General features: G+C 44.3%; 2 protein-coding genes across 5 annotated transcripts; both read right to left on the bottom strand.

Annotated features, from left to right (window-relative positions):
* Window positions 1-2,802: 2,802 nt before the first annotated feature.
* yod1 (YOD1 deubiquitinase) lies at window positions 2,803-3,950 on the bottom strand (the record flags this gene model as incomplete). The annotated part of the gene is made up of 2 exons (XM_080000896.1): window positions 2,803-3,494; window positions 3,743-3,950. 2 exons carry the CDS (start codon window positions 3,948-3,950, stop codon window positions 2,803-2,805), a joined length of 900 nt encoding a protein of 299 aa, XP_079857022.1.
* A 4,720-nt stretch (window positions 3,951-8,670) lies between these two features.
* Window positions 8,671-27,055, bottom strand: pfkfb2b (6-phosphofructo-2-kinase/fructose-2,6-biphosphatase 2b). 4 transcript variants are annotated; one of them, XM_080000535.1, is made up of 17 exons: window positions 26,880-27,055; window positions 25,855-26,020; window positions 25,014-25,139; window positions 23,153-23,249; window positions 20,173-20,239; window positions 19,924-19,998; window positions 19,721-19,777; window positions 19,444-19,568; window positions 17,640-17,847; window positions 16,980-17,126; window positions 16,248-16,352; window positions 14,738-14,867; window positions 14,541-14,603; window positions 14,108-14,172; window positions 12,623-12,790; window positions 11,174-11,196; window positions 8,671-10,569 (listed from the first exon to the last, which is right to left on the bottom strand). In XM_080000535.1, exons 2-17 carry the CDS (start codon window positions 25,937-25,939, stop codon window positions 10,506-10,508), a joined length of 1,605 nt encoding a protein of 534 aa, XP_079856661.1. In that variant the 5' UTR covers window positions 25,940-26,020; window positions 26,880-27,055; the 3' UTR covers window positions 8,671-10,505. The 4 variants fall into 4 exon arrangements, with proteins under 4 accessions (XP_079856661.1, XP_079856660.1, XP_079856662.1 ...); XM_080000534.1 differs by having other exon boundaries at window positions 25,855-25,947; XM_080000536.1 differs by lacking the exon at window positions 11,174-11,196 and having other exon boundaries at window positions 25,855-25,947.
* Window positions 27,056-27,257: the final 202 nt, after the last annotated feature.

Raw genomic sequence — 27,257 nt, 5'->3', positions numbered from 1 at the left:
TAGATGTGCATACACCTGTCACCTGCCATGTCTCCCTCCACCCCCTGCACACACACCGGGACAGGTTGTTGGTTCAGATTGGTCACTGAACTAGTAAACCAGGTCACAATCCAATTAAGAGATGGTGAATGTTCCCTAAAATAACATCTCCTTTAATCCCACTCGCATAACCTGGGATCAAGTTTGTTTTGGTGACCGCGTAGTCGTAAGTTGTAAAAAATGTACTGGACAAACACCACACAGAGGGTCAGCGGAAATAAAAGAATAACACGTACACGGTGCAATCTGTCGTAGGTTTAATTGTGTCCCGACCATGGGAGTGGAAAAATAAAATAAAATCAAGTAAATCCAGTTATCCTGTAGTGCCTCGTGTGCAACATTCATTGTTAATGTCCTTGAAAATTCACCAGAACCTGGGAAAAAGAAGTGTTCTGCAAAAAACATGCCATCCCACAGGCACCTTGCTGCAAACCCCATTTATATACTATTAGCTTAAAAATATAGACATCAATATAGAGTACCAGAGGGTCAAATCCATAGATTCACTTTCATATTGATGGATTAATGCATATGGAAATGTAATCAGTGCCAGGATCTCACAATCAACCAATAAAAGATATTTTGACATCTTTGCCTTTCCCCAAACATCAACCACAAACCACAGGCTCCTCATGTGCCGAGTTGCTGCCACTGCAGTTTTAAAGGATGTACACAACCCCCCCCAAAAGAAAAGCGTGAATCATTTTTCAGATAAATGCATGGCATGCCTGAAACAACGTGAAGTGGCACTGCTCCTCCCCCACAAGACATCCAGCTGACACCACTAATTTGGTTGAAGATACGAAAACATGCGCGTGGAGAGCGATGTGCAGTAGAAGACAGTGGCAGTTTTCTTGTTTTTGTTTCACCGTAGGACAATACACGCGCCATTTAAAAAATCAAATAAATACTGTGTCAACAAAAAAAAAAAGTGTGGTTCAGAAAGTGGGTGCCATGTCAGAGGGGGGATAAAATACCACCCCCCCCCCCCCACCGCACCCCAAACAAACATGTACAGTACGGCTGTGTGAACATAAACAAAGCACATTGTGTGAAGTCACTACCAAACCCGTGGATACAGCGAACAGGATTCATCCAATCACAGCATCACGTCTCTCGCTGAGTTCATATTCAAGAGGGTTAATCAGTGTGCACGCCACATTCCACATCCCTTCGCCAGTTCACTTCTTAAAGAGATTTGTTGAAAACATACATGGTAAAAGCACGAAGGCCAGCCACTCCTTACACAGCACAACAGAGAAAAACACCAGAATATATACCATTTCTGTCTTTTTCCCAGCACCATTGTACTTTGTAAATGCCATGTGCCTTTATACAGGAATGACGGTATAACAAGGATTTAACTTCAGAGTGCACTAATTGCAGCTTATTGTATGTAACGTGACCATTCAGTTCACCAGGCAAACAGCTCCAACCTAACGCGATTTGTAGCTGTGGACAAAACCAAATATGTCGGTGATAATCGTGACGTATCCTTAGAAGTACGACCCATAAGTGCGCTCAACAAGTCCAACACCGGTTTAAGGTGGTTGGAGTAATGCTTTGTGGGCAGACATTCTGACATCCATCCGTCCACCGCTGAATAAATACATGAACATGGAGATGAGTAACAGTCATTCTTGGTATGTTTAGCTTAAGACAGGGGCAGACCTGGGTCAAAATGTACAATCGTGCAAATAATTCTAAGATATCAGACTTGGGATTTATTTTGATCATGTAGTGCCAGAATGCTGAGACCAGGAGTTCCCAATTTATTTTCAAGGGGCTCTGCCCTCCGAAAAAGAAAATTGTACACATTTTATTCACCTAATTTGCCATGTACTTTGTGTGGTGTGTAAAATGTCTTTACAAATATGATATTTAACTTAAATACACCCCCATGGGTGAGGCTGATTAGACCTTATATATATATATATATATATATACAGATTAAAAATGTGAAACAACGATAAAAATGTTTTTAAAAGGGTTGGTTTTGTTGCGGATCCCCTGCAGTTCCTTAAGAACACCTAGAGGGCCGCAAACAAGCTTATCACAAGACTTGCTTTTTTTGGTCTTTTGTTTTTGAAAACATAATTACTTAACTTCGCTAATAACGATAGGGGTTAAATGAAATATTTTAATTGTATTAAAATGTATGCAGCCTCATTTTGCACTCCTCAAATTACACAGCAGCTTGTTGGAGGCAGATAGTATAAAAGATAGAAGTGTGAAAACTTTGGGGACAGGACTCCTCAGCCAAGAGCTTCAGTCGGCTAAGGGGGGGGGGGGGGCTTGCCACGAAAAATAACAAACAAAAAAAAAAAACATTTGGGAACCCCTGGTTTAGACTCTCACAGGATAAACACTGGCGCATGATTTTAAAAATTGTCTTCATCTTAGTCTATTTGGCACACTTTGGGTTATCCTTGTGTATTAAACAGCAGGTTAAAACTCTTTGACCCAGGTCTGCAATGTACCGACAGCCTGAAGCCTTAATGACACATGGTGCTGCAGCAGCTTTGACAACACACTGTTTAATACTGAGCAGGTTAAAAAGGCTGAACAGCGTCTGCACGTTCTCCCTCGATGCCGTGGGACGATGTGAGGTAGAGGATCACAGGAAGCAGACAGACGGACAGCTACACCAGAGTCGCCACATGTGAGGGCACGGGAGGGGGGGGGGGTGGAGCGGGAGGAGGGGGTTGGTTGAGGTTGGGGGTGTGCTAGTCATAGTGGGCGGTCGGAGAGGGAGACCCACTTTCACACCTCTCCAAAGTTGGTGTGGCCCGTCTCCTTTGCGTGCTCCCGCGCCTCCTTCTGTCCCACCAGGCCCGTTTGGCACACCATGCAGCGCAGCGCAAAGCGGTTGACGTCCGTGAACTGGCGCTTGCGCCGCGCCTCGTCCGCCAGCTCCAGGGCCTGGGCGAGGATCACATCGTCCGTGGTGGAGAAGATAGTCTGCGGGGGGGCGTCAGAGTCGGCCACCTCCTTCTGCAGCGGGTCGTAGTGGATGCCGTCGTAGATGAGCAGCACGCGCTTGCGGTAGCCGGCGTCCTCGCCGAAGCGGTCCACGCGCACCGTCTGCGTGTCCACCACGCAGATCTCGCACTGGTAGAACTTGGACAGGATGGACACCTCGATGGCCCCGCCCCAGGTGTCGCTGCGTCGGATCCAGGCGCAGTACTCCTCGTTGGTCTTCCCCAGCACCGCCTCCGAGTAGGCGGCGGGGTCGCTCGACACGATCTGGGCGATGAGGCCGCGCATCTCGGGGGCGCAGGCGGCGTCGTACACGCCCCCCTCCACCACGTAGGACACGCTGGTGAAGAGGCAGGAGTTGTCGGCCGGAACGACGCGGCGCGCCAGCACCGGGGGGGATTCCAGGCGAGGCATTTTGGCGGGAACTTCCTGAGGCTTGGGTTTGTTCTTTTCTTCTTCAACGATGAGCGTGTCTCCTGCAAAACAAGTAAGGTCCATGTCAGGCACTGCCAACGCCTGTGAATTGTGTTTTTAATGTAGGCGGAAGAATGTTATCAAAATATTCGATTTAAAACAGTGGCATTGTGTAGCTTTAAACAAGGAAGTCCGCCAACTCTTTGCTATTCATTTTAAACTAACCATTTTACATTTACACTCCTGGTTGAGAGAGCGGCAGATTATATTCGGTGTGCATTACTCTGGTGATCGATGGGTCGAAAGCTACCTGATTTTATGGGATAGTCCTTGAGGTGAGCGTCTCCATTTTGGAGGTCCAGGCTGGAAGGAGGGTAACCAACCATGATCTTCTGCACGTCACATGGGATACCAGTCAGCTCCTCCACCTTGGTCTTCAGCTCCTGCACGCATGACTGGTGAGTCAAGCCATGCATTATGTGGCTTCCATTTTTGGTCTTGCAACGAAGCCGCAACATACTGCCTGGAAGAGGAGACCAAAGGTTGTGAAATTGAGTCAAAAGACCAATAAAGAAAATATGCTTGCATGCAATGTGCTCTGATTTCACAATCTAGGACGCCTTCTAAAAAGTCTGTCTCTAACTTCTGATGCAATAAAATCTTCAAATATATATATATACACACACAGACACACACACACACACACACACACACACACACACACTTTTTTTAATATACATTTTGTTCTATTATTAGGATTGTACCAGTGTCCTGAAAGGTATAGGTGTAAAAGAATAAACAGACATTGAGTAGAGCCACATTCCCATTCTAAAAAGGCTGCCTCTAACTTCTGATGCAATAAAATGTTCAAATATATATATATATATATATATATATATATATATATATAATTTTTTGAATACATTTTTTGTTATTATTATGATTGTACCAGTGTCCTGAAAGGTATGGGTGTAAAAGAATAACCAAACATTGAGTAGAGCCAAATTCCCATGTACAAGTGCAGTCTTAAATTCTACACATGTAGACAAGTGTTGGCTCTAAATTTTCCGTCTAGGTTCAGGGAGGGTGCATTGTGGACCACAAGCCCTCCAGTAGAACTGAAGTCTGGCACCATCTTCTGTAACTGCATGTTAAGAGAGATGCTTGAAGTGTTTAGAACCAGCCATAGTGAAAACCTTTTAAATCAGGTATTGTGGGGGAAAAAATGCTGCCCACTGCTCCTGGCAGTGCCCCCGGAGGAAGGACAAGCCAGGATGGGTGAAATGCAGAGGCCTCATTTCACCGGCCACCACCCAAAGCATGTGCATGTGTGTGTGTATGCATGTGTTATAGTGTGGTTTGTTGCGTGACAACTTAAGATTCTTCTTCTATCTAGGAGGCGATTAATTGATGGTCTGTGAAGAAAATAAATACAAACTTGGTTTCGACAGGACAGACAGATACTTCATACACTTCTGGTCCAAACGCATTCATTAATACAAATGGGAGGACACTTTGACAAAACATGCTTTGGATGTGGTATAGTTCCCTCCAGGGAAATGGAATTCAAATGAATGTTAAGTCACTTGAAAAACTCATTCCATCCTCAAAAATAACTCATGTCTCAGGTGCAGTACAGCAACAATTTAGTTCAATGAGGTCGTTTCTATGTAGTTTACGTAGCTATATCTGTTGAGCTATAATGGCTATAAGTCACATAACACACACACACACACACACACTTGATATGGATATAACTTTTTTCAGTTTTAATTATCAAGAAAGCACAGGGCAGTACCTTCTTCTGAGTTTCAGTGTTGCAGTGGGAATTATGTTTTGATCTTAGATAACAACTTTTGACAATGTTAAATATGACGACTGGGTCAATGTCCCTCATTTTTAATTAAGCTTTTGCAAAATGAATGCAGTTAACATTTCAGCTTTTCCTCAAATCTCATTGGTCCCATTTTATCTGGAGTTGTTGAAGCTTATTAACTTATCTGGAGCTGTTGATGCTCTGATGATGCTCTTAACAGCCACAAACTCCACTTCATGCTTACATGCTTTGCTTTAAGTGCTGGCCAAGCCTGTAAATGGTGAACAGAAATGGTGTACAAAGAAAGACTTCCAGCAAACATCGTCTGTAGGGTTCAGAATCCACTCGGCAAACTGTTGCCAGAGGAACATGAGGATAACAAATAAACTGCTGAGCAAACGCAAAGTGCAGAAAGCCTGACTGGCCATTTCTTTGTTCTGTGACTTCATAATAGCAGCAGCTAGCTTACACCTGATTACCAAGAGCGGTTAGTGGAATTCTCAATTTGGTCCACAACCATAACGTGTCGTGAAGACATTTTATTTTCGAGGTTGATGCTTAAAATCACACAAGTTACACGCCCAGGGAAACTGACACAAACTAAAGTAGCTGGCTACCGGCTAACTGGCTACCGGCTAGCTGGCTAACGGCTAGCTGGCTAACGCTGGATGTTAGGTTAGTATAGCACAATAAGAACGTTCGGTTGGGCATCTCCCAAGTAATATGAAACAATAAAAAAAATTGTTAATAAAATAATCTATCAGAAAAGTATTGCAATTTTATTTTCCGTGACCGTTTTGGAAGAATTAATAATGCTGTAGTTTCTGACCTGTAATTAGCTGCGGCCGCTTCTTCCGACAATAAACACCCAGTGACAGTTATGCTGCGTTCGGGTCCTATGGGAGAGATGGGAACGACGCGATTCGAACTGGGAAAACCTGCTGTTGAGGTTTCGTATTCCCTGTACCGCGCCTAACAACGCCGACGAGGGAATAGAAAATATCTCAGATCCAAACCTCCAGGTCGCCGTGTTCGAGTGCGAGCGGCGTGAGCACACAAAGTAGTTTTACGAGCAAGAAGCCGATCTTCTAATATAATTCCCATATGACTTGAATGCAGCATTAGTGACGTTTGGCTGTAGTGACGTAGGACACATGATTCCTGACGTGTTAAAGTTTTTGTTTTGTTTTTTTGCTTTTTTATTTAACTATTTTTACTAAGTCCTTTAAACGTGCGTTAAAATCAATAAATACATTTAAAAAAAATAAACGTGTGTTTATTTGTTCAAAAAGTCAAAGTTGATCGGAAAATTATTTAATATGGTAAGATAACGTGATTTTGGGCTCCTCTGAAACAGAAATATATGATGCCACACATAACAGTATTGAAATGAATTTGAATGTATAACAATAATTGGTTTGATTCAGAATTTAAGAATGAGACGTTTTTATCTACATGGGGAGCGGGAACGTTTCACGGAGGCCGCCATGTTGCAACCGTTCCAACCGTTGTTCCGGGCACACGGCGCGGATTCATTTATTGTGGGTTTTGTGCAGATTTCGTCACGAAGAGAAGCATCGCAAAGTACAGCAGGTCCTTGGTGTTTGTGATGCACTTCATATATCATTTATAGTTGATATTTATTAACTCAAAACAAAGTATAATGCTTAATTAATTGCAAATGGCACAATATTGAACGCCCTTCTCCATGGTGCCCCCTCTAATATATGGAAACAGCCACGTCAACTCTCTGTTGTTGTTGTTTTTTACCAATTGGGAATATCCACATTGCTGCGGAACCCCGTGAACAAAACATGCATGAAGTAGATTTTCATTGTAATCCCCCATGATTATTTTTGCCTCCAGAAAATGTGTCCTGGTGTTCTACCAAAGAGGGAAAGCGTCCAGTTTGGACGAAGGTCGGTACAGCACAGCCGGTTGTTTTTCGGCGACGCTGCACTGAGCGTTAGGCGTTCCTTATGAACAAACGGTGAAGCAATGATCCGTATTTCTACGTCCATTTCGGAGTACGCCCCCAACACCGCCACGCTGCTGCTTGCGGGGATTACTCTGCTGTTTACCCTCTTTCTGTTACACAAAGTCCTATCTGATTCCATACACCGTGGATCATATTTAATGTCTCCTGCATGAGGCGCCAGCCCTTGAACATTGTGCAAAATGATTTAGTGTGAGGGGGTTTCGTCTGCTCTTGCAATGGTCCCCTGAATGGAAGCAGTGAATATTCAATCGTGTCCTTCACTTTGATCGGCTGGTGGCTGCCACTTTGTTTATTCGGACCAAATTTGTACGAGGAGTTAGGAAAAGATGTTTTTGGCTAAATGCAAAAGGGTGGAAAAGTCATGACGCATGAGATATGAATGAATGCGATATCGCCATTGAAAGTTATACAATTGCCACAGTGCCACCTATTGACCAAAGTACACCAGATTTCACAGTTCCTCAGTCATATCCTGCGCATATCTACAAAATTGGATAACGATGGCACAATGCGATGAGTAATGGTAGATTATCTCAAGTAGGACCCGCCCAGATATGTTTTTTCAAACTTTGATAATTAATTGTAGCCAAACTATGAGGCCTAGCAAAGATCCATTGTATAAATTGTAATTGGGGCAGTCCAGATATGCTGTGGTCCAATTTTGGTGAACATTGGACCAAATAAAAAAAATAAATGGCGAAAACCGGACGTTATTAGATTGCCATAGCGCCACCTAAACAGTGTCCCAGAGATGATAGCACAATGCGTTGATGAGTTATGGCAGATTATGTCGCACATTTTAGTATTTTTAGAGTTTATTGTGCGTAATCTCATCGTATGTATATGTATGTGACAAATAATCTCTTGAACTTGAAGTTATGTAGGGCCCGCCCAGACAACTTTGAGAATTGTGGCCAAACTGTGGGGCGTAGCAAACATCCATTGAATAAATTGTATTGGGGGGGCAGTCCAGACAGGCTGTGGTCCAAGTTTGGTGAACATTGGACCAAATCTGTGGGAGGAGTTGGGGAAAAAAAACGTTTTGGACCTAATTCAAAATCACGGAACATCTGCCATGAGGTTTTTTGTGCTTCCTATTTTCGGAACATGTGGAACCTATCAAATGAAGTTTCGCATCCGTGAGTTTTATGGTTTCTGAGCGCCAGGCACTTTCAGCTGGAGGACGGCTAGGAGAAAATAATATTATACAAATAATATAATATACAAATAATATTATGAGCTTCAAAGAAAAAACAATAAAAAAATAAACAAATAATAAAGGTGGTTTCATAAACCTAGAGAACCCTCCCCCCTTCCCAAAAAAAGTAATAATGCATTTACAAAATAATGATTATATTATAGTTATATTAGCGGCTGGCATGAACAACTGTCTCATAAAAAAAAATACAAGAAACTCTTTTGTTGCAGAAATTTATTATTTATTTATTCTGAAGTTCAATATTGGCTAAAATAAAATAATATTTACATTCGAGTGCCTTTTGCAACAGATGACCTCAATTTCAAAGTGTTTTGCTGTTTGTATAGAACTGGCGCACGGACATTAAATATGTTTCCTATATATCTGAAATATATAATGTATACAAAACAGCATCAACATGCTTCAACGGTTTAATTCTCTAATTTTTCAAAACAAATAATGGCAATTCACAGATATAAATATAAACTGAGCAAGCGTCACAACCATGAAGAATTCATAGGATAGATTCTTTGTTTTGATTATGAAATCAACTGATCAACACATCAGCTTCTGGTTGATTTATTTTCCTAACCCAAATACCAAAAGTTCCCAAGCTTTCCGATAAACTCTTTTTAATTTTTTTTTATGATCGATGATGTCATAAGATAATACAGCAATGAGCATTAAGGAAAGCAGATCAAAACATCATAGCATCAAACAAGGAATTATATGAGATTTACATTCACACACAGAGCGGCTAAAACGACAAACCGACTGTACAGTAAGGCATTGCAGAATTTACGACTAAGTTATAGTATATGTGCGTTCTCATCATCGAGTACTTGATATTAGCACACATGCAAGAGATTTTTACAGTCACGTTTCCACCCTGTTTGGAAAAATGTGATGGTCTCATTTACAAGACACATTCTTTGACTTTCCCTCAATTACATTCATAAAAGAACATATCAAAGAACCAAAAACGTGATTAACAAATTGACAGAGAGCAATAATGATAATTACACGTTTTGGATCCAGTTAAATTACGTTTTAATTTTGACTTGACTTTTGGAAGAAAATAAAGACAGTCAACGTATAGATCACTGATGGACAATCCATCTACAAAGAGCGTCTTTGCTTACTTTAAAGGGGACCTATTATGAGAAACTCACTTTTTCAGTGCTCGTGCACATGCATTTGGGTCTCTGAAGGAGTCTATTAGAGACCCAGATGTATGTGCACTATTGACAAATTGAGAAATAACAAGCTCCACTGTGAAGACCAGCACAAATCTTTTAAAAGAAAATGGAATTAATACCAACTGTCCGTTGAAGAAACTGCAGACGATGTGAGAGTGGCAATGTGAGAATTAAAAAGAAATTCTACTGTGTGTTTCTTTCTTTCTATATAAATATATAGAAAAAGTATGCGGTAGATAGACTGCAAACGAAACCAATAAAAATGTTGTGTTTTTATTGTGGATGTACGGATTTATTTAATTGTAATTTATTTTAAGTTAACACAAAACACAAACTTTAACTAACACGGAACAAACTTTTAAATAAGCCTTGTAGATCAAATATGAGTGAAGATTAAGCGACTGGATTGCTTGTTTCTCGCCTCGAATTTGGTCAGAAACAGATTTTGGTGGACCAATGAGGTGAAATCAGTGAACTTTTTACGGACTAAATACGGAACCTGGAAGTAAAGATCAAACCCCATTGGCTCAGAACTAGGGGCCTCCCACTAAATAGAGCGTCCTGCAACAGGATGGGTTAGTGGCATCTTAGAATGGCTAGAATGCATAATCGGATAAAAGAGATTGGTGCTTTCAGCAAAAAAAAACCCTTCAAAAACATGTTCTGGGGACCTCAAGGACCTATGTTAACTTGTTGAAAGGGAGTATCATAGGTCCCCCTTTAAAGATGTTGCGTAATCATAATTATTTCTTGCCTTGGATTTGGACACGGCCGTGGCCGATACATACATAATGTGCGCGAGGACGTTTTATTACCAAGGCCCCGGGGCTTTGGAGAAGAGGATAATTCCTTCTCCTTGGGTCAGTTAGAAGTGGTCACTAGTTTCTTCGGAGCTGTCAGAGTCGATGTCTTCACACAGGGACTCCTTTAAAAAAAAAAAAACACAAAATAAAAACGGGAATGTGGTGGATGTTCCTGACAGTCATGACACATAGCATGAAATCACCGGGTCAGTAGGTCGATGGCTATAGAGCCCTGCAGTTTATTGTTGCTGTTTGTAAAAAATGAGAGGTAGAAAATGAAGTATTTACTCAAGGCACTGCTTTTACAGGGTGTTGTACAGGGCTAAGAAATAATTCAAGTTCAATCAAAAGACGCTAGATTACACCAACGGGTTTGGCGGGAAATGGCTTGTTAGATGAGCTTTCAATTGTAACATTTTCCAGTTATCCCCCATTTATCATCTGATCAGCAGTTTTATTGAAGTTGGTTTCACCGCGGCCATTTCCCAGAAGCCGGCCGGGCTTCACGGTTACCAATAAACAGAACCGCGGGTGTTCGCGGGGGGAAACTCAGATAAAGCCACGGGGATACAGCAAGACAAGATAACAGCTTTCACCCCCACTCCAATGTGCACCGGCAACGAGCGGTTAGGGACATCAGAAGCAGACGAAGATAACAAATGAAGCGGTATCTCCCTTGTGATATGGTGAAGGAATGTGAAGGGTATGGCGCGACAAAATACTCACAGACACGTGACGCCTATCCGAGGCTGTGAAGACGAACGGAGAGGGGAAGGAGGGAGGGGAGGCAGAGGGAAGGAGAGAAGAAAGAAAGAAGGAAAGAGACATATACAGATGTGTGGAGAAGGACGGAAGCCATACAACACAACAACACGTGAAAATATGAATATGCATCTCAATTCACCCAAGACTGAACCGATTGATCCTGTTTGTCGGACAACGTAGGATCAATAACTTATGTGTTATGGCACTTGGGCGGTAAAACTAGCTTCCACATGGAAAAAAAAGTCAGTCATGTGGAAAAAATGATTTGGGTTCCGAGATTAGTGTCAGAATAGAGGAATAAAAATAACAATTATTCATTTTTATTCTGAGAATCTTGAGGGGAAAAAAAAAAAATCTAAGAATTTAGTCAGAATTTAGAGAAAAAGGGCAGAACTCTGAGTTAAATCTCATAATCCTGATTTTAATGTCAAAATTGTGAGGAAGAAAAATCAGAATTTCAAATTCAATCACAGAACGATGAGAATAAAATCTGAATTCTGAGAAAAAAAAGACAGAATTTTCCGACTTCTGAGAATTTTGACTTTTTTCTTCGGATAACATTTAAATAGACGACTGTCTTACTCTAACAGTGCATAGTATTGAAGTACATTAAGCTATGATTTGTCATTTGATATTATTAATGCTGCCCACTCAGCATCCACTGCAGCCTGGTCATCCTTGAAGAGGGGCTCCTCCTTCTGTGGCCCCTTCTCAAGGTTTCTTCCTTCCCCTCCTCCAAGGGGTCTCAGGTAACTCTGGGAGTTTTCCCCTTACCCAGATGAGGTTAAAACCAGGGGATGCTGTTGATGTCTATGTGAAATGTGGAGCTTGTGAAGCCCTTCGAGACTGTACTGTTATTAAGGGCTATAATACATAAACCTGACTTGACTACAATTCAACTGACAGTTGTTCACATTAATCTCAAAAGTTCAAACTAAATTTGAAGAAAAAAAAAAAAAATAATCACTCTTCCATACATTTCCAATGACCCCATAAAGGTCAGTAAAAAATAAAAAAGAAATAAAAAAATAAAGACACGACTGTCTTGTACCTCAAAACGAAGGGTCCTGTCAGAGCAGAGTCGACATGCTGTCATGCAGATTCAAGCTGGGCTTAGTGGTGAGGTGAAGGAGCTGCCATGCCAGACAAACAGCTGAGGCATGGGAGCGGTACGGCACCCATTTAACACGCAACAAGAACCCAAGCAATCCAAAAAGAAAGAGAGAGAGAGAGAGCGAGAGAGAGAGAGAGCCCCCCCCCCCCACGCCGTGTTCCACAGAGACACTGAATCACTGAGAGGACCTGAGACGGAGGAATGCTAGAGACAGGGTGAGGAAGGGGGTGAGGGCGGAGTGAGGGGGAGCCGGTGGCCGTTCGGGCCCACGGGGGTTCGGGCGCTGTCTCACTAACTTGGCTTTCCTGTCCCTCGGGCATCAGAGCGGCCGGGGTGGGGGCGAGCGGCAGCCAGGGCCGGTTGCCGGCGCTGTAGAGCCGGGGACGCTTGACCTGGTCGTGACTGGACAGAGGCGTGTAACTATTCCGCCGCAGAATGGGGACGGTCTCCCTCAGGACATTGCCCTGGGGGGAGGGGGGGGCATGAGTGTGTTAAGGGAAAAAATACACAGGAAGATTGGATAACACCCAGGACGCCCTAGAGCACCTATACATGCACATACACCTCCAAACACTCCCATACCCTTCTATACGCACCCATACGCTCCGTATACTGCGACAGTATACACACCCTTATATGCACTTACAGTGTACACACACTTATATGCACCTACAGTATACACACCCTTATATGCACCTACGGTATACACACCCTTATACTGTATGCTCCTACGGTATACACACCCATACAAACAAAAATACACACGCATACACCCCTATACCCTTCCATACACACTCATAGGTACCCAAACACACTTATATATTATTTTTTATATTGTGTAAACAGTAAAATCGTAAGGAATTATATTGCCTAAATGTAAAAAAAAAAATTGGGTTTATCGTTCATTATCCTGCCATATTTTATTGTGTACAGTTTACTGTACATTCAGCTTTTCCCCCAGATATTGACACTTTTCATTTTTATTCTTGTATGTATGTATGTATGTATGTATGTATGTATGTATGTATGTATCTATCCATCTATCTACACATTCGTACACACCCATATATGTACACTCACATACGTACACACATCCATACACACCCAGTCAAACTAAGCCTTCCTTCACAACAAGGAAATCCACAAATAAATCTTATTTAGAGACCAATGTCAGTTGACTTTGAACAAAACAAGATAATAGGATATATACTTGTAATCCTATTTGAGCAAGACCGATAAACCATTACCTGTTCCATTTGATTGAGTTAAAACTTTATGGTTTACAGGAGCAGGAGCCCAACGACGATAAAAAAATAAATAATAATAATAATCACAGTTTGTACGAGCACTGAAGCATGACGCCTGTCAAAGATTTAAATATACACCATCACTTATTATCAACACAAACAATGTTATTATCTGTGACGTTACCCAGGCGGAGTGTGTCTGGCTATTTGGGGAGGTGAGGGAGCACAGAGAGAGACTGGACGGTTCCTCAGAGCGTAAAAACAGCAGCAGAACAGACGGGGAAGCTGGGCGAGGGATTCAGGGAAACAAAGCTTTGCATCCAGAGCGCGACGAGCAGGGGAAACGCCTCGGGATTTTTACATCGAGAGATTTGGAAAACCGTGACACTCCTGAGTGTGCCAAGGCAATCCAGATAACAAAACATTTTTTTTTTTTTCGTTTCTGCAGACACGTTCAAAAACGGGGCTTCAATTCAGTGGCGAGGGAAGGCCGATCATTGCAAAATGAAACCGAAAATGTGGCTTTTGGCTTACGAGAGGCCTGTCACGGTGCGTGTTCACTGCCTCCACGTTCAGGTAGAACATTTCCACTTTACAACCTGGAAGAGAAGGGAAGGTGGAAAACAAAATGGGGATTTGCAAAATCATGTTTTAAAGGTGACAGCTAACAATGTCAACCGTATTTATGAATAATCTTTTTAAATCACAATCAGAATGAGTTTATTGGTTTCGTGCATTTACATGTACATGTACGAGGAATTTGTCATGGTGGTTATTGGTGCGTACAGTAAAAAAGTAATAAAATATATATTTTTTAAATCAAAGTAAAAAAAAGATAATAACACAAAATAAATGATAAATAATAATAATAATAATAATAATAATAATAATAATTATTATTATTATTATTGTTATTATTATTATTATTATAATAATAAACACAGGGCCTTTCAAATGAAAGACATACCATATGCAACAGGGGTGAGTTTGAGCACCGTATGAAGTGGACACTTCATGTACGGCAGATCATCTGTGGGAGACAAGAATATAATCTACTTTTATCCCAATATGTGTGTTTGTATGTCTTTATATATATGGGCATAGTAATAAGCTGGTGGATTTGGATGCGTAGTAGTACTAAGTAAGTGTTGCGTCCTTAGTGACCTGCACTTTTGTCCAGGAAGTACGCCAGCAGGCAGCGCATCACAGCCTGGTGGCAGACCACCAGCACGTTGCCCTGCCTCTCCAGTTCCATGATGACCGGCTCCAGGCGCTGAACCAGATCCTGGTAGGACTGAGTTCCAGAAAAAAGGGAGACACATTTGTTGAATAATAATGTCCACTGGAATCCCAATCGAATCTGAATCGGAGTAAATGTGCTCCCAGAGGAATTTCCATTGGGGTTGAGAACACCGACTGCACCTCGCTGATTACGGGGTTAAGACGGAAAAAAACAACAGCACAGAAATTAGAAACTAAAGCCTGCTTCCTACCCAATAGTCCACTCGTTGCTATGGAGAGTCAGATCCTACGGCTGAGCAAACTAGTTGCTGTTGTACTTGTAAAAATGAGCTCTCCCATTTTCCCCCGACATATTTTGTGATGTGAAATCTAGATGCAGTACATCTGATGGCCACAGTTGGACATCTAGTGCAGATAGGCCCCTAGATGGGAGATAACCTGCTGGAGCGCAGTGCCGACTGCGCCCCGGGTGGGAATTGAACCCAGGCCCTTCTGGCTGTGAGGCAGCAGTGCAATGCACCGCGCCACTAAAGATGGAGGTACACTTCAAAAGAAGTAGAAGTTTTGGACCTAAAATAAGTCTTCAGAACACGATAAGAACAAACTCGACGCGGTGATCTGGGTTCTCGCGGTGTTTGTGGCGCAAGCCGAACTATGTCGTTGGTCGTTCTCTTGCTCTGAGAGCTAGCTCCCCATGCCCCGATTGGTCCAAATGCCGTCGCGTCACGGCAGGGGGGCGGACTTCAACCTCCCTTTCCGGGTCACTCGCGGCCTTTTGTCAACAAGCTTGTTTTCTCCAAAACCTTTTTCCCCTCCAGACAGCGCCTCCGAGTGTTTTTATTTTAGATCAATTTGTTTTTATTAGTTTCTACTTGTATGAGACTGACATTTCAAACCCAACTAAGGGACGTTCCACCTTAGTTCAGGATAGTGGATTGCGTAATGGGGAGAGAGAGAGCGAGCGATCTCTGTGCGCCCCGTGGCTCCGAACCCAAAAAATAATGCACGTTTATTTTACATGCATTTCCTTTTGAGGAGCACGGCACCCAGACGGAAGTTTCATTTGAAATTCAAAGGGAAGAGTTTTGGTTTGGTTTTAGATTCAAAAGCCTGCTTCCAATAAAAGCCTGGCCCCCTCTGCAGTCAGGGTTAAAAACAAAACAAAAAAAAAAAAAGCCCCAGTCACTATTCGAGGAAACGGTACGGGTACCAGGCAGACCGGGTACCGTCAATAAATGACACTGTGCGACACATTGTTTTGAGTTTGATTTCACTATTTTTTTCATCTTGCAGAGCCGCCGCCGACTCCTCTCGCGGTCGAGTTTGTGCTTCTTTCACCGCCGAGTTCTTGCCGAGCGTCCTGCCGACGGCGCCCCGGGACATGTCCCCCGGCGGGTTTCTCACGTCCTTTTCAGTGCACCTCCTTGCTCACCTCTCCTCCTGGGTAGCGGTAGTGATACTTGTCCTGGTCCCTCAAAGCAAACTCCTCTGGGAAGGAGCTCTGGATCATCTCGTAGGTCATCTCCTCACACACGCCCTGGAGAGGGTAAGATAAGATGAGACTTTATCGATCCCCCCGGGGGAGCGGGGCAGCCGCCCGGCGGTGGCCCCCCGCCCGGACAACCTCACACAGTGGTCCCCACGTTTAGGGAGACTCTCAGGCTGTGCCGTCATAAATTTTGTGAAAGGTCAAGGAACTCCAGATATTTCACGCCCGAAGCCCTTCACACACAGAGAGGGGAGATGCCATAGCTATAGATCCAATCCAAATTTTAGAAGTTGCAGTTTGGTCCTACAGACTTTTATCATGTCAAATATCAGAAACATCTTTCTATCCACACAGTGTGTCTTTAAAGGAAAAACTGGAATAAAAACTCTTAAAACTTCCAACGCCACGACTCCTTTTTCTACGTTTTCTGGACCGAATAATGTAATTTAACCATGCTTTTCTCTTGCTGGTATATTCAAAGAAGAAGTATCAACCGGAACACAGGAATTGACTTCTACACCAACACTATCACAAGTCAGTACCATTTTAAATGCAGATACACTATGGCAGTGAGTATGACTTTGGCGCGTTCTGAGGGCGGCTGCTGCCTGGCTCGGCTTGGGACTTTTTTGGGGGTGTTGGGGATGAGGTCGAGCTTAAAAGCCGGGTACTGACGGCATCGATCTCGTTGAGGATCTTCCACTGCTCGTAGGGCACGCCCAGCTCCTCGGCGGTCTGGATGGTCCTCCTCAGCTGGCTGGTCCACACCTTCAGGTCCGACAGCTTGTGCTCCTCTATGAAATCGCGCAGGGCGTGAGCAAACTGGAGTTAAGACAGACAGAGAGACGTTTCTACCCGTTTAAAAGCCTCCATTTTTTTTTCCATTCTTGACAAAATATGAAAAACTATCTAATATCAAATTTTCAAACAATTTGATAATTTGATTATTATTATTATTATTATTATTATTATTATTATTATTATAAATGTTAATATTAAAACAATGAAAGAGTAAAAATTCAAAATATAACACATTATTTTGATAATATCATTTAATGAATGCTCGTAATTCTATATTTTGATATTTACAGAGATTTATATTCAAGTATTCTATTATTTTTCTTTTGTTCTGTTTCTTTTTTTCTCTTAAAAAAACAAACACTGTATGAACAAGGTAGCAATGGGCCAGACCAATTATTTGTATGCGAACAAGCTTGGCACTAAAAAGGATATTGATTGTGAACAATGGGCCATCAGCAGGTCATGTGTACTGTTGTGTATTTTTAATTTTTTGATTGAGCAAAAAATGCCACAATATTGCTCGGAGACCCTCACCTGCCTCCCACAAGTGGAAAGCTCGGAGTCGCCCCCGATGCGTCCCTCCAGGTTGTGGTTGCTCTCCCCGTGCCGACACAGGTAGATGGAGTGGGAGTGCACGTGGATGTTCATTAGATAATAGACGATCTTGCTCTGTATGTAGTCTTGCACCCGGTTCACCAGGAAGCGCCGGCCCACATTCATCACCTTTATGAAGGAAAGGTCCCTGTGTGTGGGGGCAAACCAGAGAAAATGAATGATGCTTTCTGTCTCCACCTAGTGGCCATTTATTTTACTGCAGGGCTGGGATTCCTAAAAAATCCATTTATATTAATACAGTGGATGATATTTAAATGGAAAAAAGAAACTACTACTACTTCTAATACTACTACTACTACTACTACTACTACTACTACTACTGCTACTACTAATACTACTATTACTACTACTACTGCTACTACTAATACTACTACTATTACTACTACTGCTATTACTAATACTAGTGCTACTACTACTACTGCTACTACTAATACTACTACTACTACTGCTATTACTAATACTACTACTAATACTACTACTACTACTACTACTAATACTGCTATTACTAATACTACTACTACTAAGAATACTACTGCTCCTACTACTACTACTACTACTACTACTACTACTGCTACTTCTGCTCCTACTAATACTACTGCTGCTACTACTACTACTATGATTATGACTACTACTAATACTACTACTACTACTGCTACTACTACTACTACTACTACTACTGCTACTACTACTACTACTACTACTACTACTAATACTACTACTGCTACTACTAATATTACTACTAATACTAATACTACTACTAATACTACTGCGACTACCACTACTACTACTACTACTACTACTACTGCGGCTACTACTATTATAGAATTGTTTGGATAAGTTCAAGACTAATAATTCAAGAGAAATAAAGATTGACAGTCATTGGCTGGTGAATGACCGTGATGCCTTACTACTGCTACTACTACTACTAATACTACTACTAATACTACTACTACTACTGCTACTACTACTACTACTACTAATACTACTACTACTAATACTACTACTAATACTAATACTACTACTAATACTAATACTGCTATTACTAATACTACTACTACTAAGAATACTACTGCTCCTACTACTACTACTACTACTACTACTACTACTACTACTACTACTGCTACTTCTGCTCCTACTAATACTACTGCTGCTACTACTACTACTACTATGATTATGACTACTACTAATACTACTACTACTACTGCTACTACTACTACTACTACTACTACTGCTACTACTACTACTACTACTACTACTACTAATACTACTACTGCTACTACTAATATTACTACTAATACTAATACTACTACTAATACTACTGCGACTACCACTACTACTACTACTACTACTACTACTACTGCGGCTACTACTATTATAGAATTGTTTGGATAAGTTCAAGACTAATAATTCAAGAGAAATAAAGATTGACAGTCATTGGCTGGTGAATGACCGTGATGCCTTAATGTCTAAATTGATGACATCAGACAGAAATTCAAAATAACGTTTATGAAGTTTCATTAAATGCATTTTGCTTGTTTTTTGTTTTTTTTTGTATTATTTTGATTTGATTGCCTTCTATTAATGTAAAGCGCTTGTAGTTGCATGCTGTGCATGAAGAGTGCGAAACAAATCAATTGTATTATTGTTATAATCATTACTACCTCATTAGTGAACAAACGCAATAAGAGTCGTGAGCTGAGGCAGAGGGATAAAACACTGGTACTTGTCGTATTCGTCGGGATCCAGGGGCTGGTACGTGACTTTGTAACACTCTATTCTTTTCAGGAAGTCGTCCATCACTCTTTCTCGGTGCCTCTCTGGGTAGTCTGGACTGGACACTTTGACTTCCTGCAAAAGGAATTTCACACGGTCCAGCAATGTCAGCCTGGCCGCTCCGAAATAACGAACAGACATTTTGAGTATTTATAGATTACGGGTTTGACCCTGACCGGGAGAGAGTCGGCTCTTAAATACCGGGCCGGCGACTTATAATAACCTACCAGAATATTGGCGGCAATGACTTCTGGGTCGTCGCACACAGACTCCACAAAAAACACCTGTTGGAAAAATGGGCGTTTTTCCTTTTGAGTCACGCCACCAACTCGCTGCCCGATCCTAAAAATATCACTCAAATCAATGGATGTAGTCCAATTGCTCTGCTGTGCTAAGTGACGATCTCATGACGGCGTTATATTTAGATCACCTTGAATCCATTCTCTTTGACAAAAGAGAGAATGAGGTCTCTCCTCTCCCTCGTCGTGTTGGTTGCGTCAAACACCTGGAGAAAAGAGCGAACGGGATGGAGCACCAAAATGGACGATTTAACCCCCCCCTCCGCCTCGCTTCAGTGCCCGCGTCGGGTACTCGGCCATCTCCCGGAGAAGGAGGGAGTGAGAGATGGGAGACCGGGGGGGTGGGGGGGGGGGGTCAAGGAAACGGAGAAAGAACTCACGGCGATCTGCCCTCCTTCCCCCGTCAGATAGGCCTTCACGTCCTGCAGGGCCACCAGAGCGCACTGCCTGACGGGGGGGGGGGACAAGACACACGGCGTCGGTCAGAGACTCACACCATCCATACGGCTGACGCGCCCCCCACTTCCTGCGACTCCCCCTTCTCCACCCCCCCCCCTCCACCCAATCAACATTCTGAACTGAAAAAGGAAAAGCCGAATCCTTTACGACGGAGGAAGCTTACCACTCTGCCGCAGCCTCTCACGGCGCTCACATGGCGCCGGGCGGGGCAGATGTCAGAGCCCCGAGAAATCATTTTAGATCTCCATTTTTTAAATAAAAAAAAAAAAAAAAAAAAGGGAAACGCGACGTAGTCAAGACAGTCTTGGTCGCCTGCCGTTTTTTTTTTGTATCGGGGCTGAATCGACTCTGATGCGCTTCCATGCTAACGCGAGACTAGAAACGTGAAACAGAAAGTTGTGACGCTTCCCACTGGCGACCTGCCGTCGCCAAAAAGCAGCCGCTGCAAAAAGTCGTTTCAAAGAGAAGTTTGATTTTACAGTTACTCAGAACATGTTCGGAGAGTACGCGAAGGCTTGAAGGCTTCCGGTAAACGTTTGCCCCCCCCCCCCCCCCCCCCCCGGACATGCAGTCCAGCGCGGTGAGAAGCTGCGGCCGAGCGGTAGGTTTCTCGATCGCAACGCGCTCAGCGAGGGTTGCGCTATGAACCGTTGCAGGCGACGGCGACCGGAGTTTTGAGAAGGCCCGGCGAACCTCTCCTTTAAAAAGAAACGCGTGTTACCCGCTAAACCCGAAAAAACAAAAAAACAAGCAGATTTATAATGCCAGAAGAGACGATTGAACATCGTCTTGTTTCTCCGCTGTTTGACGGGCGGTGGCCACGGCAGGCAGCGGAGCTCAGGCGTGTCCATTGCATCGGGGGTGGTGTTTCTCGACGGCGCTGAGGCTGATTTTGGAGCCGGCTCACCCCTTCCGACAATCATGAGCAAAGTCCTGTTTTTTTTTATTTTTGATGGTTCCGGTGCCAGATTATCCTGTGCATCCTCTGCATTACCGTTGAGTTCTTCATTTTATTTTATTCTATATCACTCGACTTACTTACTGCATTATGTTTTGGGAATCAGTTAGTTGGTCAAGTAGAAATTGTTAGGTAGCTATGGTGTTCAGTCTAGGACATATTGTGCATAATCACCGGGTGCGTTGCACTGACATTTCACTGCATATATGTATGAAAGTATGTATATGTATGTGACGAATAAACCCCTTGGATCTTGAGTCTTGGTGTGAGGGACGTTACGAGCGTTTTTTTCTTACTTACCCTCCGGTCTGCTCAAGGCACGTGTGATCGCGTGACATTTGCGGTTTTGGGAGTCTGGACTCTTTTCTTTTTTTTTTTATCACGGTATGTCGTCGTCCGGCGTCGGGGGGTCTCTCTCACATTTTCAAAAATCTCGTGGCGTGGGCCCGGCTTAACTGCGCCTTGAAACACAGAACGGCACTGAACACTCCATCCCGAATTTTGATTTGTTAACCCCACCCACGAGGAGCCACAGTGAGTTCAAACGAGCGCAAGGGCGTCTTGCAGCTGCACAGTGGACACAGCGCCGCACAGCCGGGCTGGTGTGCGCTGGAGAGCGGCGGCGGCGGCTCGCTGATATGTGGGCCAGCGCTCCGCTCTGGGACGCCCTCGGGAGCAGCGAAGCCTTTTACATTTTTCACGGGCGAAACTTCACGACGCCGAAGTCCCCGGGCGATTACCGAGGCGACGCGGCGTGGGAAAGGAGGTCAAGGAGAGCAAGGGGCCTATTTTTAAAAATGATCTGGATGCCAGCGGTCACTCGCCGGGCTCGTGCCGAGTTCAGGCCGCGTCACGCTGGGGCTGGTTGTCCTCCCGCCGACAGGTTTTCGGAGATCGCCGATCTCCAAAGCCCCAGGATCGGTGGGAAGGTCCCAGAGGTTTTATTTATTTATATATACTGTATATATATATATATATATATTTTTTTTTTTTTTCTGCTTTTATTCGTTAATTTACAGTGATCAAGAATCGGATAAAAGTTAAACAACCCTGTCCCGCGCACGGTAACGCGTCATTTCCGATGTAGCTTCTCGGCCGTGTTTTCGTGACAAAACGCGGTTCGGAGACCCGACCGACTCGTCGGGGACCCCTCCTGTCGACGGATCCTGTCAGGTGTCTGTCCCCAATCAGTCATGTAGTGTAAAACCACAAGACCGCAAGATCCGCCCATCACAAGAGAGAAAGTCGTGTCGTGTGAACAGTACAGCCAACTGACCACTTTGAAAGTTGGCAGTGTGCCCATGGCATAACTGAACTGGCACGGTGTTGCTATGGTGACCTGTGTGTGTGTGTGTGTCACCGTGTTCTTTTATCAGCGACTTTGTGCGACTCTGAAATGACCCGTCGATTAACACCCATTTTAACCCCCCCCTTTATCTCTATTTCAACTTACGCCTGTTCTTGTGTGTGTTGTTAGACGGCAACTTGCCGAGTTGAACCCCCAACACGGCAAACATACTGTATTTTCATCTTGCGGATCAACAGATTTCGCGACTGGATTCTGGTCCGTTCCTTCATTTGCACCCGGTGACGAACACCTCTCTTGTGTGCGCGCATAAAAAGGAGCGTTCACTGAAATGCCGGTTGGAACGGGGTCCGACCTTCTGGGTGAGTATCGACGATGACCCGCAGAACCCGCTTAGTCAAGTCACGCAGCGCCGGGGGGAGCCGCGCCACCCACTTTGTACAGAAATACATCCGTAATAGTCGTGGTGTAGAAATAGTCCCCACGGCCCCACCTGAATGGCACAGCGGGCGAGAGAGAGAGAGAGAGAGAGAGAGAGAGAGAGAGAGAGAGAGAGAGAGAGAGAGAGAGAGAGAGCGCGTAATTCCAAAGCATTTCTGACTCACTGTTCTCAGCGTGGCCCGGGGCCGGAACTTACTTTCGGATTTTCATGGCGTGCGCGTTGTCGTGGCGGAAGAAGTCGTAGGACTTGTAAGCTCGGACGGCCTCTCTCCGGTACACGCCCAAGTTAAACACTGAGGAGGGAACAGACGGCGTCAATGGGGTTGCCCCCCCCCCCGTGCTGCACGGGCCGCAAAGGCCGCCTTTTATCATGTTCAAACAGATGAGTGACCGGAGGCCCGATACGGCTCAGGGGCTGTGGCTGAGGTTTCCTTCGGCGTCTCAGTACAACGTGGGCCGCAAAATATTCTAAACGTGGAGGCTTATTCTCCTCGACTGGGCTGAGAAAGGTGGTCCGCGTGATTTAGTCCAGTGTTTCCCAAATGGGGGTACTGGAACCCCTAGGGGTACTTTGAGGGGGTACTCCATGTAAATTAAAAAATGGGTTAAAAAATATTGGTTATATGCGGTATAATGCTTAAAATTTTTTTTTTTTTTAAGTCATCCGACGCACATTCAGTACATAATTGATGTTAATTTTCTTTTTTTTTCTCCCAGTGCCGGTAAAGGGGGAACTCAGCTGAAAAAAAAGATCTTTGAGGGGATACAATACTAAAAAAAAGTTTAAGAACCACTGATTTAGTCAATATAGTATTCTTTACCATTTGCTATTTTTTTGCATTTTTTTTCAGAAATTAAAGTGGACATTTAAGAATTTTAGATGAGATTATTTTGTTAAAAAAAAAAAAAAATCCCAAATTTGATATATTTCTTAAGCCGGCACTTTATAAGAAACGACCATTAAATTGAATTGGCGTTACGCTCGCGCTCCTCTATCACAGTACATGGCATCGCGTTTGTCGGTGGCGGGTCCGCCTTTCCCAGCGAGAACGCAAACGGCCCAGGATGAACATTCCCAAAAAAAGCACGGCACCTTCTGGAGAAAAACGTCACGAGTGACCAAGGGAACACAAACAAATCAACGATCAGAGGAAGGGATAGACAACAATTTGACATCGGAGCGAAAACGTTGCGTTGTGGAACTGCATTCTGGGGTTTGTAGTGGAGCTCGCCCAACACAGACGGCGTTATGGATGCCACTTTAACGTCACGGTGCCACTCCCTGGCTCGTGTGGCGATCCACGTGGGCCATAAAGGTTTTGGAGAAAAACACTTCTTGACGGCGGTTCAACTGGAGCAGCCGCAAACTGACGGCGACTGAGAATACGTCATAAATATGCAATAACTACGAATCTTTTCGGTAAACCCAGGGCAACCCCGCCCACCCCGAAGAGTCTTTAAAGGCCGATTCAACGCCGCCCACGCGTCCAATCGGGGTTCCCCTTTTTTTTTTTTTGGTTTGTTTTGTTTTGTTTTTGTGGCCCCGATACGACGGTGGTTTTAAAAAGGTTGAACGGCACAGACAGAAATAAACTGCTCACGAAATCTACCGGGCGATAAATGTCTACACGTCTACGCGTAAAAAGAAATACGTGGCGATGCGTGGTAATACATGGTAATACATGGTGATGCGTGGTAATACATGGTAATACATGGTGATGCGTGGTAATACATGGTGATGCGTGGTAATACGTGGTAATACATGGTGATGCGTGGTAATACGTGGTAATACATGGTGATGCGTGGTAATACATGGTAATACATGGTGATGCGTGGTAATACATGGTAATACATGGTGATGCGTGGTAATACGTGGTAATACATGGTGATGCGTGGTAATACATGGTAATACATGGTGATGCGCGGTAATACACGGTGACGCGTGGTAATACACGGTGACGCATGGTAATACATGGCATCCTTGGTGTTGAAACCGAAAACCTCCACGCGTCGCCGTTCCGAAAGGTGCGTTTGTTGTGCGCGTCCGCCTCTCGTACCTTTCGTGGGAACTCCAATCCAGTTGAGGTAGCGCGTCAGCTTCTTGGACATGTAGGTCTTCCCCCTCGCGGGCAAACCGATCATCACGATCACGGTGGGAGAGTTGGTCATGTAGGACGCCCACGCTGCACGGGAGGCGGAAATCGTTTGGTTATTGATTCATTATTATTATTGTTGTTATTTTATTTTTTTATTTTTTGGTCAGGAGCCCCAGTGGGAGTTCGTGCACGCGTGCGTTTCAAGCCTCCCCGACGCGCCGCGACGCGCGTCGACGGAGGCACCCGGGTTCACGGGCTCACTCGACACGTTTGTCGTCTGCCGCCTCCGGGAGGTAATTATCTCGACCGTCCTAGTTTGTGGGATCGGCGTTCCAAGGAGAAGACCGCCCCGGGACGCGCCGGGCTATTTCCGCCAAGGCCCCGAAAACCATCGCAGCTTTTGTTGACTTTAAACTCTAAATTCGTCTTGCCTCGTTGAAGTCCGAGTTCCTGTGACATGGGAGCCATTCGAAAAATAAAGCGATAATAAATCTTTCCTACGACAAACTGGTGCGGCTTTCCGGGACGTTTGGAGGGCAGGGTTTGACAAAGGGAAGGGTGGATGGTCTCGGAGGGTGGAGGCGCTCTTTGTGACCGCCCCCCGCCGGCTCGCTGTTCGCTGTCTATTGAAATTGTTATTAACATTACACGTGTCGCGCGTCCAAATCGAACCCCCCAGCGTTGGGGGTCCCCAGCGACACACCCGCCAAGTGCGGAGCGGACGGGGTGAACGGTTGCCGGGGTGACCGGAGGCCGTACGTACGGACAAGAGCAGCCCGGCGGGGGATCCGCTTGCACTTACAGCACTTCTTCTCCTTGACGCGGAGCTCCGTCTTCTTGGCGTCGGTGCAGTTTGCGGAGCCGGCCTCCCTCTGGACGCTCGACATGGTCGCGTCTCGTCGGAGCCAAATCGGAGAAACAAGTTACAAAAAAAACCCACCAGCCTCGTTTCCAGAGAGTGGCCCGGTCTGGGACGGAGAGAGGGGCTTGTGTCTCATTGCAGCGAGATTCATCAGCAGACTTGACAGCTGATCCTTTCCCATTGGAACCGGGAGGAATCCAGTATTTAAACTGGTGGTTAAAGTGCTAACCCAGAGGTTTTGCACGCAAAACTGCAACGACTCCGACATCCAGGTCTACCCTCGTACCCCTCCGCTCTATTTTTTGTAATATGTTCATCCATGTCCACAGCTCACTGAACGCAACTAGCTCCACTGCTTTATCAAAATTCCCCGCTTCTCTCCTTATCAGTGCATTCCTGTCGGGAAAGGCGGAACCTGCCACCAACTACGGAAAGTGCAGAGGCATACTGTATGTAGAAGGGCACGGAGATCATTGAATGGCTGTTTCTTCTAAAGTGTCGGATCAATAACTATGGGATAAATTTCGAAAATGTTTTTTATTTTTATTTTTTATTTTTAACAAAATAACCTTTACGGATTGCCACTTTAACCTTGCTGCATATTTCATACACGGTTAAAAAAAAAACAAAAAAAAAAAACCATGTTCTACAGTAAATGTTCAAGTTGTAATTGTTTAATTGGGCAGTGGCTGTGTGTCTGCAGTCCGACAGAGGAGCGCTCAGGGAAAAAACACGCACCATGCAGGGGAGCCCCAAGAGAAGCGTCAGAAATAGAAATATTACCGCAGCACCGTACAGAGGGAGGGTGACGTTCATTTAGAATTAATAATCATTTTGAATAAAAAAAAACCCCGAATCTAATGCACGTATAGGTCGTGTTAAATGACATGCATTTACCATTACAATAACCTTTTCCACCAGGCCAGAACTGACACCATCACACATATTCATGTTTGGTAGTTCACCTGCTTTGTATCGAGATGGTCGGTGCAGGGGAGGTGCCGTGGCTGGGACCCGCACGCAGGCTGAATCTGAGCGGGTACGGTGCCCGTCGGACCGGCTTGCCCTTGCTCTCCGGCGCGGACCGTCCCTCCGGTCTCCGGTCTCCGGTCTCCGTCCTCCCTTGCAGCGAGCCGGCCCTCGTGACGTCACATTGCTGTCCTGCAGTTACCGTAACGCTGCGAATATGACAGAGCCGTGGCCGGTGCCGCTCGGGTTTCCTACTCTTCAAATCTGAGAGACATTATTCGGCATTATTATTACACGTCCAACAAGACCTTCGGATATGTGTTGCCAATGTCTTGATTATATACTGTGGTACATTTTGTGGTCATTAACAAAAT

Source organism: Zeus faber (genome assembly GCF_960531495.2).
Source record: "Zeus faber genome assembly, chromosome: 5".
In the NCBI taxonomy this organism is placed as follows: domain Eukaryota; kingdom Metazoa; phylum Chordata; class Actinopteri; order Zeiformes; family Zeidae; genus Zeus; species Zeus faber.
Note: the sequence above shows the minus strand (reverse complement) of the source record. Positions and strands in the feature narration are given on the sequence as shown.

Coding starts and splice junctions, on each gene's coding strand:
- pfkfb2b (XM_080000535.1), bottom strand. CDS start 25,939: ATGTCGAGCGTCCAGAGGGAGGCCGGCTCCGCAAACTGCACCGACGCC. Junction 14,868..16,247: donor ACCGCTACCCAGGAGGAGAG/GTGAGCAAGGAG, acceptor TCTGGAACTCAG/TCCTACCAGGATCTGGTTCA. Junction 14,173..14,540: donor ACTCACCCCTGTTGCATATG/GTATGTCTTTCA, acceptor CTTCTCTTCCAG/GTTGTAAAGTGGAAATGTTC.